At 42.6% G+C, this 18,436-nt stretch overlaps 1 protein-coding gene across 3 annotated transcripts in view; it reads right to left on the bottom strand.

Annotated features, from left to right (window-relative positions):
* The window catches only part of LOC144784466 (uncharacterized), a 249,944-nt gene that overhangs the window by 188,800 nt on the left and 42,708 nt on the right, over positions 1–18,436 (bottom strand). For all 3 annotated transcript variants that reach the window (XR_013601645.1, XR_013601646.1, XM_078663250.1), the window contains exon 5: positions 6,116–6,271. Coding sequence is in view for 1 of the 3 variants with exons in the window: in XM_078663250.1 (XP_078519376.1) it covers positions 6,253–6,271 (19 nt within the window). In the remaining 2 variants the exon portion in view is untranslated. The remainder of the gene's footprint in view (positions 1–6,115; positions 6,272–18,436) is intronic.

Consider the following 18,436-nt stretch of genomic DNA (forward strand, 5'->3'; position numbering starts at 1 on the left):
ACCAACTGCTGCTGTTTATAGGTTGGGCAATCTAATCTGTTTTGGAGTTATTATTTTGATTACGGTAATGATAATGATTTTCTTTCTCTTTGATATTATTATTGTATTATATCAATTGGTTTACATTTTGAAGTATAATATTGGTTATTTTCTTGTTATTACTGTGGCATTCTATTGTCTAGGTTTGTCTCTTGGAGTTTGTCATTTTCTGGGTTAATGTATGTCCAATTATGAAGAATTTAATGTACCAATGTATTTTTCTTACCTACGGCTTGTAATTAAAAAAATAAATAAAAAAAAGAAATAAAATGCCCTCTGACGTAAACTAAAAGGATATTGTAAGTCAACTTGGAGTTCCTTGACCTGATAAAGAAATCAGCCTTTCCCCTCATTCCTGTATATGTTCATGGAACTCCTTCCTCAGTGACGTGCATTATTCCTATATTGTATGGCATGGGGTATTTTAGCCCATAAATAACTAGGCAAATTTTGAAATCAATCATTAATTGCCAAATGTATTTTGCGGACAATGGTTGCTTCATGAGGACTTTGACACAATTTAATAATCAGTCAAATCAAATCAAATCATCTTTATTCGGTTTCCATAATTCGTAGAAAGCCATAAAACTACACATAAAACATATTTACAGTAAAAATCTTTAAAAAGTTACATGATTTGGTGTAAACTTAGATAATAGCAGCATTTAGTTAGAATTAAGATTGGGACGGTGGTTGACACAGAATTTAAAAAAACAAGCAATAGATTTAGCATATATTTAATTGTCCAACAATTGCAGTGCAAAAAAGGCGGGGTGGCAGGTTCGAAGTCCCATTATTCTTAGTATTGGAATGATCCAACGTCTACGTGGGATTTCGTTGAACTTGCAGAAGAGGAGTATGTGAATTGAAGATTGTCGGGAGTTATAATCACACGGACAAGGTGGTAAATTCTTAGACCAATCATTCTGTTTGGGGAAACAAAATCAACCGATGGAAAACATCTAATCTGAATTGAGTTAGCAAATATTTTTCAAACTGATTCAAGTTGTATATTAAATAGAGTTGGATCTAAAAGGTGGTTTGAATGGCTAACAGGTGTTGCACTGAACTTTTCCCTATTTCTTGGGTCAGTCGAAGTTCGCCTAAATGTAGAAGACACAATTTTTTTAACTCCTTTCTTGGCACTTCGGAAATAGTAAGTTGGTGAGTGAAATACCTCAAAACGCCCAAATCATCAAAGAAGGACTTTGCATAGGCTAACCATCTTATCTTTCGCATATTATCGAGTGCCATGCATTCCTCAATGAGACTGCAGGTTAACTCGCACTGTTTAGTGGTCCGGATACACCGCCATAACATTATTGGTTGAATCTTTAAGATGTCTGAAATGTTATCCAGCCCTAATTCTAAATGGCATCCGTATGTCGTAGTGCCTTGGGGGACTGGGAGAAGGTATTGCAAAAAAGAATTCTCTACTCTCTGTAGATCGTCCGTGTTTAAATGCCCCCATAAGCCTGAACCATAACTTGCAACACTGATGCATTTTGCTTGGAAAATCTTTAACATTTCTTGGGGAGATCTCTTTCCTAACTTTTGCGCAAATGCCACCAGTGCTGTTGTAGTCCTTAAAAATGCTAATTTCCTGGCTTGAATGGCCATTGTCCACTTAAGCTTATTATCTATTAGGATAACTAAATAGGGATAGGATGTCGTACACTCTAGGCTAGAATTATTAACAAATATGATTTTAATTTTTTTTTATCTCGGGCCAGCATGCATGGTGTATGTCTTTTTTATATTAACTTTGAGATTCAGGGAGCTCATAAAGTTACAATAGCTACTTAGAGATCACTGTAGCTGGACGGGGGTTCTTGCCAGGATGACAGCGTCGTCAGCATACAGTAATGCTGGAATTGGCCGACGACGTATTGCTGGCAGATCTTGACTGCCTTTCACCATCTCTAATTCCAGCCCGTTGGTGTATAGTGTAATTAGGAAGGGGGCCAGAACACACCCTTGTCTGATCCCCCCTCTCTATCCTAAAAGGCTCAGTGAGTTCTCCCCCTGCCCCGTGTCTCACTCTAGCCGAGGCTTCTGAATAGAGCTCCCGTACAAAGTTCACCAGCGGAGGATACACCCCATTGGCTAAAATAATTGCCCACAATTTAGAATGACTGACACAGTCAAAGGCTGCTGTCAAGTCTACATAGACCATATGCAAAAATCCTCCCTTCGCTGGTACATATTTCCCCATTAAATAAGAGAGGTTCAGAGCTTGGTCCACTGTGCCCAGACCCTCTCGGAAGCCATATTGTAGATCTGATATTATACTATTATCAGAAGCCCAGACCTGGAGACGATCAAAAAGGATTCGGCCGGCGACTTTACCGAGAGAATCCAGGAGCGATATGGGCCGATAGCAGGCCGGACAATGACGATCGCCTTTTTTAAAAATCGGCACCAGGATTGATGTGGACCAAGATTCAAATAATCCAATCTTACTGGCTGCTTCCAGAACTCTCATTAAAATAGGGGCCCATAAGTCTAATTTGTATTTGAAAAGGTCCACTGGAACCCCATCGGGGCCTGGTGCTTTTCCTGATTTTGATGTTTTGAGGGCGTTTATCACTTCTTTGTGGGCAAAATTTAGCTGAATGGGATAACTTGTTTGCTGCAGAGCCTCAACTGGACCCTGAATGCTATCTTATTCTTGCCTAAAAATATTTGAAAAGTGTTGAACCCAGGCATTTGCAAATACTGCTACCTCTAGTTTTGGAAGATCACTAACATCACAGAGAAAAGGTGATTTAACTATTCTCCAGAAAGTGGCTCTATCTTTCATGGAACAGCTCTCATGCAATTGCTTCAATAAAGTATCTTTAATCTGGGCTTTGCAGTTTTTTAGCGCTAAGTTGTAAGCTTTCCTTAGTTCAACTATTTCATTCCTATCCCTTATTTCCTTGGTCAGTGCTACTTTTAATTTTGTGTAGGATTTTGTGCAGTCAGTATTAAACCATCCCCTCCTAGTGGTCCCTTTCGGTTTGCTTTTACAGAATAGTTCATTTCTAATTGTTTTAGTAATGATAGCATAACTGGACAGAATTTTCTCAGGGGTGGCAGTGGAATCAAGACAGGTATACAAGGAAGGCAAATCTTGCTTTTTCACATTGCCCGTTACTAGGTCTTGGTTTACCTTGCCCCATTTAAAGGAAAAACCATTAAGTCTGTCCAGTTTCAGAGATTGTTGGTCCAAGAGGCTCCAATAAACTGTCTCAACCATGGTAGAAGGACTACCTATTGACATGCTATTAGGAAAATGGTCGCTAACTGCATTGACAATTGTCTCGAATTTACACATTATTGATGCAATACGCTTGGAAACAAGTATAAAATCAATTGTGCTGTTTAATCCTCTCCCATTAAAGGTAGTAGAAAAAGGGATCGGGGGACTAACTAATTCATTTGCAAACCCCAAATCTGTGGCAGCCATTATTTCATTCATACGATCGCACGCGGTCGTATGTGCAAAATGGGTTGAATTATCCCCACCATCGTCCTGAATACCGCAATTGTTAGTGCTACTTCCTTTGCACAATGACAAATTAAAATCACCACCCCAAATCAGTGCTACGGATTTGTTAATGTACTTCACATGTAAATCTTGCAATGAAAGGGAAACCTTAATTAAAACATCAATTAAATCAGTTAGTTTCAGATTATTATAAAAATGTATCATAATGTAAATTGACTCCTTGTTACGAACAAACATAAGTACCTGATAGTTGGTTTCTAATCTCAGGACTTCAATTTTATCAACCAACAGAACGTTGGATATATATATATATTAGACCCCCTTGGATCTTCCAGAGGGAGATGGAACGGCCTCTGAAAAATAGGTCTTATATCCCACCAGGTGAGCAGGGGTATGAAGCCATGTTTACTGTAAACCTATGATGTTATGTTTTGTTGTTTGTGCCAGCCAGTTATTATTTGTAATTTTAGTCTGCAATCCAGCCACATTCCAAAAGACGATATCAAGCATTGGGCCCTTAGTTTTTGTTTTAAAATAAGCATTAAAATTCTGCGGGAATGTGCTCTCTGGGTGTTCAAACTGGAATAGACCATTCGACTGCGCCCTTCCCGGGAATAAGCGCCGGGTCTGCATGTGATGTTGCACTGTTTATATCTTGAAAACAGGAAAAACCTGAGGTGAATTAACTCGAGTAACCCCAGTAGATGTTAAGTCCTGTTGAAAGGTTAAGTTCATTGGGCTTACTGGTGATGGGTCTACCGGCACCGAGTCCAGTCATTCAATGTCGTCTAAACCCGACAGTGCGCTGAACCTATTATAAGTAAGAAATACCTGTAATGGCCACTGAGGCTTATAGGGATTTCGCAGGGGCGTGGGGCGGCAGTTCGCACTCGGTGGAGGATAAAAAAAGTCTAATGGCAATATGTTGATCCCTTCCATAGTTGCAGTATGATTTTGCCCGATGTTCAAAATTTCCTTTACTAATCGTGGCGTTCAAAATGTCATGACTACACAATCCCCCATCAGATCCTTCTCCCTCACCCCTACCCATTGAACTCGTCTGACCATCTTGAGATGATGAAACAGTTGGCAGTTGGCTGTGGAGCCCTGTCCTGTTACTTAACCAGTGTAGAGACTTATTTTTTAATGCTGTCCAGGTTTCTTCTTTAGGGGGTTGATTAGCAGGTACATTTCCTAGGATGATGACATAGGGGGTGGCTTCTGGCGGAAGATGTAGGTGTGGGTCTGCAGTCCTTTGATCAGCAAGAAGAGGAGCAGGAATATGACCTTGGCTAAAATGCTGAGGACAGATAGGCATTGGTGCTTGAATTGTTTTTGCCTGTAAGTGTGGATTCAAATGTGTGTTAATGTGCCTTGATGACATGTGGGATGCCCCTTTTCCCATTTGGTTTGAATGCGCTTTCTCTGTCAGTACTGTAGGAGTATCTAGAGGGGCTGGCCTTTTCATTACATGCCTCCCAATATCCAATACGTTTTGATTCCCTGCCTGAGTGTTTAGTGATTATATTACCTGTGCGACTGGCTCTTTGTTTAGATTGATTTTTAGGGAGTTCTACTTGTTTCTTCTTAGATAGAACACTTTTCTGATGTTTAGGATCACTGGGGGAGGGATGGACTAAACCTGGGCCTGGATCTTTGTGAGAGTTTTGGACACCGGGGACTCCTGATCTAGGTTTCCTCTGCTTTTTTTGGGGGGGTTGAGTAGGTGACTCACTGCCGATAGACTGAATTTCGTCAGTACATGGTTGAATACAACTGTTTACTTTGATGACATTTCCCCCCCTGGATTTGATTGAGTTGAGTCTTCACTCCGGGGTATCGCCTGGCTTGACCCAGAAGACGAACCCACAATGGATTCTTCCACTGAGGGGATCTGTTTATCCAGGACATCGACTGCCCCAGTTAAATAACTCAGTAGAGTCTGCTGAGTATCAGAATTAGGCCTATTTCCCCTAGGGCTCGCTAGTTTCCTTTTACCCATTTCCCAGAAATATTACCTAAAATATCCAACCTGTTGGAATAATGCTTTCAATAGTTACACAAACAGGACGGCCCCCAAAGTATTGTTCACAGTAAGGAGATAAAAGAACACAAAACCAATAACTGGGCCCAGCCCAGCTTCTACCGGCCGATGACGGGCAAGGACGGGCCCGCCCTTGGCCCGCCCACGTCCCACGGTGTGGGAGGACGCGGTAGTTTTTAAAGGTCCCGGGGGGGCGAGGCAACTGCTGGGCGCCTTTCGTGAGACCGCGCTGCCCCCCTGGATGGTGTAGTCGGGGCAGCGGTCCGGGGGTCACACAGGGCGCAGATAGCAGGCAAACCCCCCCCCCCCTCTGGCAAGCAGTCAGTCCCTTTGATGCGGCAAGTATGGGCGGCAGCCAAAAAGGTTCAGGTACAGATTTGATTCCCAAAGCGTCAGTCAATATAAGAAGCTTAATTTGCACATATTTTGACCATGCAGAGAACTGTTTATCGTTATCACATGTCAGTTCTGTAGCATCAGGGTATATTGTTGTCAGTGATGCTAATCCAGTAAAAATAAATATCAGTATTTGAACTCACGGTAGTATACGAATTTCTTTACAGTGTCCACTGGTGATAGATCCACAGCAGCCATCTCAGTTTAATTTTGATTAAAATGGCGCACAGCCCCCCTGCAGCCGCCACCAGCCACGAAATAAGCTGCGGGTCTTCAAGATTCAGTCCCTGATGCGTTTTCTGCAGAAATATTAAGAAAGTGTTCTGTTTATGATTTGAATAAGTGCACCTCACGGAACATCCCCCCTGGACAATAACAACAACAAAAAAATAATCTATGTTAAAATATTTATCCTTTGGCAAACAGCAGTACAAAAACCATTTTCCAGGAACTATTAATTTCGTTGGACAATTTGAACATTTCGTTCACCGCGAAGTATAAATATATTTAATGTTAATAAATAAAAGAGTTGCTTGCTTCCGTTGGTGATGTATAAGTGAAACCAGCTTGATACAACCAAAACAGATCTGAGTGCTTCAGGGAATGTAACAAATTATTTATTGGAACTGGAAAGAGCAATTAGAGAGTAACAGTGAGGCAACATCTCTTTTGAATTAATGCACCTAACTATGCCATACGAGCTGCGTTCTCAGTACATGATGAATGTCTCGGCTATTTGCTCTTCCTATTTTACGTGGAAATAAGGGCTTTTTGATATTGAAGTTGACTGTAATTAAAAATCCATAACTAAATCTGCCATTACTTAAAATAATGTTATTGTAATGTTTAGAGGCCGGGAAAAGGTTTCCTGAAATGGAGGAGCAGGACTTTCTTTTGAAAGAAGCCGTGAAGAAAAGCAGTTCTTTCCTCTTTTGTCACAAAAGAAATCGAATTACAAGATAGCAGATCACCCGCATGTTAATAATATAGTTGAACCTACAAAAAAGGGAATAGCTGGCAATATGAAAATCTCCTGAATAAGGGGTAATTGCATATAACGTTCCTGTAGATTGCCGAAACAGCAGAAATGCCCAGCAAGGTTAGTGTAAACTTCTGCCGTTTTCTTGTCTTCTTAAAATCTCACATGTTGCCTTTTACCTTTTGCAGACCAACATTTTCCCTCAGTGTATTTAACATTCATATAGTCCCCTGAGGGAGCTTCATGTTTTCCACCAGAAGAGCACAACCATCTGAATCCTGTCCCCAAGCCCATATAAAGGCCCATCACCACCAAGGGGCCACAGATGCAGCTGCAGTGAGGGGCGTTGACCTTTTACCAGTATCTTTGGTAGATAATTCTACAACCATCTCAATGTAACTCCACTAAGTCACAATAATTGGAAGGCGCCATGTGCCCCTGCATGTATTGGATGAGTTGTGACATCTGCCATACTTACAAGTCTGGAATGGCCGTAGCAGACATCAGGTATTTCCCTGCCAGGCTGAAATGTTGGGGGGCTGGGTAGAATTTGCCCACCAAACTACACACCACACAATGTCCTGCCCATCTTAGCCCCGGTCCCAAATCACCCCACCCATACCCCCACAGTTATTTGTGCAGCCCCGAGTGATACTCCAGACTGTACATTCCGGCCCCTGATGAAATGTTTGTGAGTACCCCTGGTGTAAAGCATTGCCTGGCACACCACCTTCCCATAGTCGCTGTGATCATCCACCTACTTCTGATACTGGCAATACTATCAGAGGAGTAGCAACATGTGAACCTTATGGATCATTTACCACACCAGCCCCAGGGAACCGGAAGGCTGGTGCAAAGGCACAAATCTGCTAAGAGTAACTCCTGTGAAAGCTTCTCTTATTTTGTCATCTTAGAGGTAGAAAAGAGCCTGAACACAAAGTTGGGTACACAGGCGGTGTTTACAGAAAAATTGTCCTTGACAAGCTTGGGTTATATTTCATACTACTGTAGACATGCACATATCTTTTACTGAATTTCTGTGGTAGCCTCTCACGGAGTTAATTCTATCATAGAAGGCGGTGGGTCATTCAGACTAAATCCTGTATCCTGTTTTTCCTCTCTCATAATCAAATCATGAACTAGATTGAGCAGATGGCAAGGCTTGGCACATCACTTCCATGGTCAATAGGCCATGGATAGGACCCTGTATAGTTCAAATTGTCTTCAGCTTCTTGTTGCTAATAAATGCACAGAAGATGTGGCAGGATTCACATCAAGGGAATAATATAAAGAGTGCTCATACCTCCGTAGGTGCAGACAGGGAATCTGCCTTTTGCTGATGGATTCTGTGTTATTGCATCCTCTAAATCACGTGCTCACAAACTGGTTTACAGGTAGGGTTACGTTTTTACTATTTACCATTTTGAGGGACATACATACCCAGCCAAAGTTGCAGCTGAAAATCCACCACGTTTAGAATTGCCGGGTAAGATACTCCATCAAAGTGGCGGGATGTGTTTTAGGACTAATCATTTTGTCAGACAAACATGTTTGAGGGAAATACACCAGTATCCATAAATGCTGGTGAAAATTCCACCAACGAATGTAGACATAGCTTTTTCTACAATAAGAGGCACACATTCAGTGCTCACATTGTGGCCTTTCCATCGTGCAGTTGGTGATTTCAGCATGCTGGGAATACTATATTTACTTTTTTGGGAAGTTTGCAAATATTTCATTAGAGACCTTACATGCAGTTAACTCTTGGTGCTGGACCAGGAATCCTAGATTGTGTGGCTGTTCCATCACAATATCTGTGTGGGGCAACTTGAGACCATGGCAAAGTGGAGAGCAGAGCTGGGGTGTATTTAATGGCAGTATGAAACCCTCTTACTGTGCACTAAATAAGAAGGTCGTACAATTTTGTTTGCAGAATGATTAGCATCTATCTTTTGTAGATTGTGTATTTCCTCACTGCAAACAAAAGCTTTTCCTTTGGGTTTGGGAAGATTGGATGTTAGAAACTGAGTTGTTGGTTGACTGGGGTGTGAGCCCTGGGCATGGCAACAGCCACAATCCCTTGCAGGTTGAACCACAAAAAGTCACTGAATAAACCTGTGCTTAATCCTGGGTAGCTTGGCATAAAAAGCAGTCATGCTTATCTTAGAGGCAATGTGTAAAGTATACTTTAGCGCACAAACAGTAATAGAGTGAAAACACAACACTAGAAATATCCCAAAACAATTTAAAATAATAGAGTACATTTAAATAATTAAAATAACATTTTTATATTGTTTTTTTATAAACATGCAACATGACTCAGATTATCTGCCATATCATACACAGTTTGCTTAAGTACACCATTGAGCAGTCACGAGAAGGCGAAGGTAAACCCAATAGCCCACAAACACAGTTTCCACTAATGGCGTCTCCCCGGCCTGGTTTGTATGTTGTAGTCAGTATAATTAAGATCCCGCACACAACACATCCCCGCCATCCACCAGCGGCAAACCTAGTTCTACGACCAATAAGTATGTGTGGCCCGTTGCAGTGATCACCCTAACAGAGAGTTTAGACGGGTGTCCCATTACCTCTACTATCAGAATTAGGGCAATAAATATTGTATAATTCCCAAAAGTTTGTGGGCCTATTGCGTGGGGGAAGGAGCTCACTAAAAACCTCTGTCTGCATACTACAGTATGCCATGTCATTCTTCCATTGGGTAAGCGTACGGACCCCTGGACCAGTTGATAGCAATTCGGCGCTTGGCCATCAACATACCCATGTAAACCAATCTACGGGTCACCTTTGGAATGCTTTTAGAATAACCCAACAATGCAAGAGTAGGTTGTGGTTCTAGGGTAAGATTCGTGATCTGACCTATTTCCTTGAAGACTAAGCCCCAAAAGACAGCTATGCCTGGGCATGCCCAAGCCAGGAGTAAGAAGTCTGCAAACTGAGCATGGCACCTGGCACAGTTCTCGTCCCTACGTAGACCATACCTATGTAGCCTCTCCGGCATGTAGTACACCCTGTTGCGGTATTTGAAGTGTACCAAACGGTGCCTGCCGTTGAGTGAAATGCTCCATGTGTTGATGAAGCAATATGTCCACATGGTGTCTGTTATTTCTATGTCTAGGTCATGCTGCCACGTTAATCGTGCCTTAGTGTAATGATTGGCTCTGTATAACATGGACAACGCCTTATAAATAGTTGTCACTGTACGTTTGGAAGATTTTGTACATATAATGAGTGTTAGGGCCAGTAGTTCCGGTGGTTCTAGATATTCGCTCCCCCAGTAACTCCCTCAGTGCATGACGCGTTCTGTGGAATTGGTATCTCGTCAGTGCAGTTGGGACAGGATCAAAATTGCTAAATTCCTCCCATTTTCTAGCAACCCCACCATCATACAACTCCCCAACAGTGCTAACACCCAGGGTGCGAAGCGCTTGCGTGACCCCTTTTTCCCTACAGGGAGGCAACCACAAACACCAATCCAGCAAAGCTGCAGGGGAATAAAGAATCGCACCCGCCCGTAACTGCAGTAAATAGTTCTAGGCATGCGTTGTGGCATTAATAGAATCCAATATGCATGTCCGACGATCCGTGGCCTGACACAGCAACGAGGGGAGAGGCTGCGGGGCCGCCACCTCCGATTCAATGCGTAGGTGTGGTATGTCCGGGGAGCCATGCATCCAAAAATAGGCATGTGCACCCTGCGCAGCTCTGTAATATAAATTAAAATCTGGAGCTCCCAACCCACCCATGGAGTAAGGTAGTACCAATATCTGCCATTTTACCCGAGGTTGTTTACCAGCCCATGCCAATCTAACCATGAGAGACGTAAGGTGGTCAAAGAATACGCACGGGAGAACCATGGGTATTTTATTAAATAAAAACAGAAGGCGCGGGAACACAACCATTTTCATGATGGATATTCTACCAAGAAGGGAAAGCGGTAGCTTTATCCACTTCTCAAGGTCATCTTCTAGCTTGCTGAAAGATTTCCCATAATTCTCCCTGAAGACCATGTCGGAGTCTGTGTGCACTTCAATGCCCAAATATCGTACAGCCTCCGTATACCAGAGAAGAGGGTATTCCATTTCGAATTGGGGGGTGTTCGGAGTAAGAGGGAAGATAATGGACTTAGACAAATTGACATGCAGCCCCGAGAGACCACCGAAGCGCACCACTTCCTGTACGACTGCCGACAGATTAGATTCCAGGTGTCGAATATACAGGAGAGTGTCATTGGCATATGTGGAAACTATGATTTTATAATGCAGGAAGCATATACCCCCATGCTGATGGTATTCCCGTAGTGCACAAGCTAGGGGCTCTGCGACTAAAGCGTAAAGCAGCTGAGAGAATGGGCAGCCCTGTCTCGTGCCGCGGGTAATGGTAATAGGAGCAGTCACTACATTGCCTATTTTTATATGAGCCGTGGGCTTACTGTAGAGTGTGCCCATTAATTGTAAAAATACCAGACTAACTCCCATCCTGGTCAACACGTGTGTCATAAAAGACCACTCCACCGAATCAAATGCCATTTCTATATCTAGAAAGACCGCCACCGCTGGTGTCTCTGGCTTAACATGCTGCAGGTTTCCAAAAACAGTCTGCAAGTTATAATTTAAATAACGGCCGGGGACAAACCCCGCTTGTTCCGGAGCAACTAAAATTGGTACTAAAGGGACCAGGCGATAAGCTAGGATTTTAGCAAATATCTTTGTGTCCACATTAAGGAGGGACAATGAACGATATGAGGCACATTCCTCTGAGGGCTTTCCAGGTTTAAGGAGTGCAAATATCACTGCCTCGGACATGGAAGGTGGCATCCGTCCCGTAACACACATGCCGTCGAAAAGCGCAGCTAGTTGCGGGAGCAATAAATCCAAGAATCCACTGTAGAATGCAACCGTGAGACCGTCGGATCCTGGAGCACTCCCTGCCCTCATGCTTGTTAAAGCTAGAATAATTTTGTCTCTTTCTAGGGGCCTCATAAGAAATTCTCTATGTACATTAGAAAGCCAAGGGAGGCGTATATGTGCCAAGTAGTCCAGAATCTCTTCATCCGAGGCAAGCTTTCTGGAGGCATATAAAGCTGTATAGTATTGACGAAACCTCTCAGAAACTTCTGTGTTTTCAGTTAAGAGCACACCCTCAGCAGAGTTGACTGCCACCGTGAGCTGGACCTCCCTACGTTTCTTAAGCAATTGTGCTAAAACGGTCCCAGGTCTCTCACTCTCTCCATACGACCTAGCAGTGGCATATTTACCCAGATGTTTGATCTCATCATCAGCTGCTGTATTATATTCTCCCAGCAACACCGATAGCTGTACACTAGCCGAGCTGTCCGCATCAATGAAAAGGCTACGCTCAAGAATTTAGATTTTTCCCTCTAAGTCCTTCAGGCAATTTCTTATAGAGCGAAGAACCCACGAGTGCTTTGATATGGTGATCCCCCTGACATAGACCTTAAACGCTGCCCAGACAACTTGATAGTCATCCACAGAGCCCACATTCTTATCAAAAAAGGTCTCAATTGCTTCTGCTAATTCTTCTTTGAATACAGCGTCTAGAAGTGAATAGTGGGGAAAGTGCCAAGTGAATGTGGGTATACGCTTGCTGGGAGAAACCAATGACAAAAGGATCGGCGAATGATTGGAAAGTGTACGTGGGAGGACGTGGTACGACCGAACCTTGTCGCACAGAAAGCTAGCCGCAAGCCAGTTGTCTATACGTGTGGACAAGTTATGATATCATGCGTAGTGCGTGAAGCCCCCTAGATTAGGATGCCTCGAGCGCCACATATCTCTCAAATCAAACCAAATAAGTATACATTCCACCTCTCTGGCTGCAGCCATAATGTGTCTCATAGGACCCCTTAATCTATCTAAATTGGGGTCTCGTGCCAGATTGAAGTCGCCACCCCACAGCTGAATTGTGTCGTTCTGGTCCCTCACTCTGCGCGCTAGTGTAGAAAAAGCTCAGGGTTATCAAAATTTGGGCCATATACATTCACAATAACAAAAATCATGCCTTTCCCGCAGAACCTAGTTATTACATATCTGCCTTTGGCATCCGTGTGCAATGGATGAATGGTTAGCGCTGATTTAGGGTTAACCCATGTGAGCACACCCGCGCGTGTGGTGAAACCCGCAGCATGAACGTTTCCCAGCAAACCCTTACTGCTCAGCATGGGAGAAGTGAGAGGGAGGTGTGTTTTATGCAGGAGGGCCACGTCTATATTCACCCTAATCAGATAAGAAAGGACTTTTCTAACTTTCCTGTGGTCATTCAAACCCGAACATTCAACGTGAGAGCTCTAAGTGTGTTGATTGAAGGATTTTTCTCACACCCATGTAATTGCGGTTCAGAATCGTTCACATTCGCCATATTACATTAGTGCATGAATTTGTGATACCACATAGCAACTGTGATTGCTCGAGCTCAAGTACATATTAGCTTCTGAGTCTCAATAACCCCACACCCCCCACCCACATCAAGGCCCCCCCAACCAGGACCTGACGAAAAAGTACCCAAAACTCTTCCCGAAACTGAACATACATTAGATAGCAGTAAACAATAGAGAACAGTCCCGCCCACCTGTAAACTACTGATGCAGTGCCCCCCACTGCTTCAGTAGTTACCAACTATGCCCCGTCTGTTTACATAATCAACAATTAGCAACCCTCCACATTCTCACACGCAAATGTTTTGCATTAGCAAAGAACACACGCCCCTCCATGCACATCATGTAATAATAGAACTTAATACGCAGTCCAGTCCGCAACACCTTCTGTCATCAGAAGTTAAATACACTGAAGTATTCATTATAACGCAACAATTAATCAAGCAAGCACTCGTGAACAACAAATTGCTCTTAAAGGTGCAAGAGCAACTTGTTATTTTAACAATCCTGTTATTGTAGACAAATCACATAATCTCCGCATGCCTGAAAATTTACTGTAAATACGGTGCTCATGTAAACCGCTGAAATAGTTTTGGGTCGACTTCACGCTCCATAAATATGCTACAAAAAAAAACTGCAGCAATTGCAGACACTTATTCATTTACAATACACTTTGCTTGCAGTACTCTAATGATCCAGTTTCTACGTTTGTATTTGTAGAAGGAGCGAGAGAAAGTTACATAACCAAAGTTTTTCCTACTGCCAAAGGTAAGATGGTTGCATACGCTGTTTACAGCACAATGTAATGTGGTATGGCCCAGGGGCAGCATTTTACAGATATAATGAATACACAGACACAGATAGATAGTTGAAGTGGGTACGGGCACGTGCACTCGACTCCATTTTATTACCGGAGTCACATGTCCAGTGATGTTTGTGGTGGGCGAATGTCGGGTGAGTGTTAGCCAAGTACGATAGTAATCATCATATCATACACAGATATTCCATTTTTAACGGTTTATGACTTGTGCTGCACAAAGGTAGGAGCACTATATGTGAAATAATACACAACAGATTCTATTGTAAAGAGTTCATGACTTGTGGTGCGTTGTGGTAGGGGCGGCATGTGTGGTGCTTGCGATGATGCGTGGTCCGGGCAAGCTGCACTGGAAGCAATGTCTTTTACCTACTGAATTTTGCCTTAATAAGGCCACGTGGCAAATATTTATGGTGCACTGAGTCAGTGGTACGTCTGATGCTCAGCGTGCACGCAACATGCGACGATGCACGGTCCGAGCGGGCTGCACTGGAAGCATTGTTTGTTGCCTACTGGACTGCATCATCAGTAATCTCAATTCAAATAAAACATGAAACATGTATGGAAAACATTGTCGAAATATGTAGGTTTCAGGGACATTATAGTTCAAATTGTGAGCTGTGCTGTCCGCAGTGTAGACTGCCATTCAGTGTTCCTTTGGACTTGCAGGATGAAATTGTTTATTGTAGTAAACCTATAACTGATATAAAAGAAGTTCTTGAAGGAAGGATACTAAAGGTATCTTGTGTAGCTTTGAGGAACGCTATACTTAGTTTGGTACTACACTCAGCAAATAATGAATGAAGAGTCAATTTAATTGTGAGCTCTGATGACTGAAGTGTAGGCAGGAGGCAGCGGTTAGCAAGGGCCCACGACCACGTGGCATTGAGGAGAGCTGCACAGTATTGATAATTTAACGTGTGTGCAGCCAGCGATGATAACATTGAGTTAGTGGCACTTAAAGCAAGGTTCTGTGGAGCCTGAGATGATGCGTGGTCACGGCAGGCCACTCTGGTAGCAATGTTTTTTGCTTTGTGAATTCTGCCTTAATAGGGCCACGTGGCGATGATTTATGGTGCACTGACCTAGTAGTACCTTCGGTGCTTAACGTGTACGTACCTTGAGATGATGCGTGGTCCGGGGGGGACCGTACTTGGACCAATGTCTTTTGTCTATTGAATTCTGTCTGAATTTGATTTTTGAGTGGTAGTATGCGTCATTGCTGGCATAAAACTGTTCACTCTTCTTTGCGATGATTTATGGTGCACTGGGTAAGTGGTACCTCTGGTGCTCAGTGTGCTCACACCCTGTGATGATGCGTGGTCCGGGCAGGCAGCACAGGGAACAATGTCTTCTGTCTAAAGAAGTGTGCCTTAATAAGGGCACGTGGCAATAACTTGTGGTGCAGTGAGTTAGTGGTACCTGAAGAATTCAGCGTGTGCATACCCTGCGATGATGCGTGGTCCGGGCGGGCGGCACTGGTTCAATGTGTCTTGGTTACTGTACTGCACAGTTGGGGGACTAGGTACTCTCACGGTCTATAAACAAACTCCCCTAGGACCCTCCACCACTCCTTTTGTCTTTTTGTTTACTGTACTGCACAGACATTGAGGAATGCTTTTTGTCACATCCTTTAACAAAATCTGAGGACATAGAGTACAATTACCTCTGCATTAAATAAAGCAAGGCTGAATTCCGTGCTGTCCGTAGTGTAGATCCAAAGCTGAATTCAAGTTGTGAACCTTGCTGTCCACAGTGTAGATCGAAGGCAGTAGCCAGCACAGACATCGAAGAATACTTTTTGTCACATCCTTTAACAAAATCTGAAGACATATAGTATAATTGTCTCTGCATTAAATAAATCAAGGCTGAATTCCATGCTGTCCGTAGTGTAGATCCAAAGCTGAATTCAAGTTGAGAACCTTGCTGTCCGCAGTGTAGATCCAAAGCTGAATTCAAGTTGTGAACCTTGCTATCCGCAGTGTAGATCGAAGGCAGTAGTCAGCACAGACATCAAAGAATACTTTTTGTCACAGCCTTTAACAAAATCTGAGGACATAGAGTACAATTGTCTCTGCATTAAATAAATCAATGTTGTCTGTAGTGTAGATCCAAATCTGAATTCAAGTTGTGAACCCTGCTGTCTGCAGTGTAGATCGAAGGCAGTAGTCGATACAGACATAAGTCTGCGGTGCTGTGGTGCTGAGTTTGAAAGGGGCCTGTATCGAGGAGGCACGTGCTCATGGCGGCAGCCACATGGCAGGGTGAGGAACTTAGCTGTGGCAGAGTCTTTTTTCGTCGCACAAGTGCACCACGCCCAAGGTGTGGGCTATGTATTTATACACTTACGCTGGAGTTGCGTACGTTGGACCAGCCCACTCAGTTTCTGCTTCAAGGGGGGGGGGACAACACAGCTACATTACCAAGATATTCCCCAGTGTCTGAGATAATATGGTTGTGTCCACTGTGCAGTACAGTACACGTGTCAATACTATATCTACACACGGAAAAGTTTTTTGTTTGTATAGTGAGTTGTGTATAGCATATCACCGGTACTCTTGGGATTGTGTAAATTATTGTTGATGTGCGAGTTCCCTCCCTTATACATAGTTGGTTGCCACATCTCTGAACATTCAGCTAGTGTGCTGGTGAGGGGATACATTATTTTGGGAGGATCCATTGTCCTGTTTTGCGCTGCCTCTGAGGTAGTAGGGGGAGAGGGGTCAGGAGGGGTTGTTGTAGTGGTGGTGGCGCTAGGTGTTGTGATTTTGTTGGGTGTCAGAGGTGCATAATTGGTACCTCTATCACACATTCGTCTATAAATATGGGAGTGAGTTGGAGTTAATTCACCCAGAACATAGTCGACCTCCTTACACCAATTAAATGTTGGTGTTAATTTGTTAGTGGTAAGTGGTACCATCGCCTGTTTTCTTAGGTAGCATTGCAGATTTGGCTGGTTGATGACAATATGGGAAAGTGGTGTTTTTGTGTTTTTTTTCTACTGGAATGCCTAGTTTGTATATCATTAACATTAGTTGTGGTTCTGTTTGTGGCGATTTTGTTGGCGGAAGGAATCAGCTGAAGAGTGGTGATATTTGCAGTTTTTAGTAGGTTGAGAATGGGATGATGATTAAAAAAGATAGAAAAAACAGATATGCTTAATGAACATTATAATAAGAAATTAGCATTTAAAAAACCTTTGAAATTCACTGAAAAAAACATAGGTTTCAGGTATGTTATAGTTAGGAATTAGCATTTACAAAACCTTAGAAATTCACTGATGTCATCAGTGATGTCATCAGTGATGTCACTGACCATGTCATGAATGATGTAATATGTGACATCATCAGCAGTGGATTGCGGGCGCGCGAGTTACAGTTAGTACAACTAACTATAACGGAGGAATTTCAATGGTTTTGTGTGAGTGAAAAGTCCAGCTAACTATAACACACCTGAAATGTATGTTTTTTTCAGTGAATATATATATTTTTCTGTATATATATTCACTGAAAAAACCTTAGGTTTCAGGCACGGTATAGTTAGAAATTAGCATGTTCCGTTTTAAAAAACAAACGTGATGGCAGAGGTGTCATCTTTCGTGAGTGGCAGGACAATAAATTACTATGCACTACACAAAATTGATTTCCTTGAGGCAATGAGAGTAACATATTGACTAGCACAAACACAATGCACTTTGGATACTGTGTTCCACAAATGGTATGTCATTAAATTGGAGTGATTCTAAAAAAGTATCAGAATATCTCTACATTAATTAAGAACTATATATGAAAAATGAGTCACTGACCACAGATGCCTGCTTTAGAAATTTACTGTTAATAAATATACCTAGCATTATTTTGATGAATTTAATAATAAGGAACTCTTTCTTCAATATCTATGTATCAGGTGCGTAAAAAGACAATTGGTTAATACCATGCTCTTAGCAAATAATTAGGACCCAGGACAGTTGAAAGATGTTATGGCGCATCGTGCCTTGACTAAAATAAATTAAATTGCCTTATAAACAAACTTGTGGGCTGTCTGTGCTTCTGCAAGAAGAGTGTGGTTAATTTGCATTTTATATATATATATATATATATATATATATATATGTGTTCCACCAAAGTGCGCTCGCGCTCTGAAAGGTCACTCTTGACACCCCCGCTATCCAGCTTGCTTGCCTTGAGACAGCCAAAATGCCCTTTCTCCAGTTATACTTCTGATTCCCAACGCGTTTCAAAGCAACTCCGCTT

This window comes from Lissotriton helveticus, chromosome 10 (assembly GCF_964261635.1).
Source record: "Lissotriton helveticus chromosome 10, aLisHel1.1, whole genome shotgun sequence".
Lineage (NCBI taxonomy): Eukaryota > Metazoa > Chordata > Amphibia > Caudata > Salamandridae > Lissotriton > Lissotriton helveticus.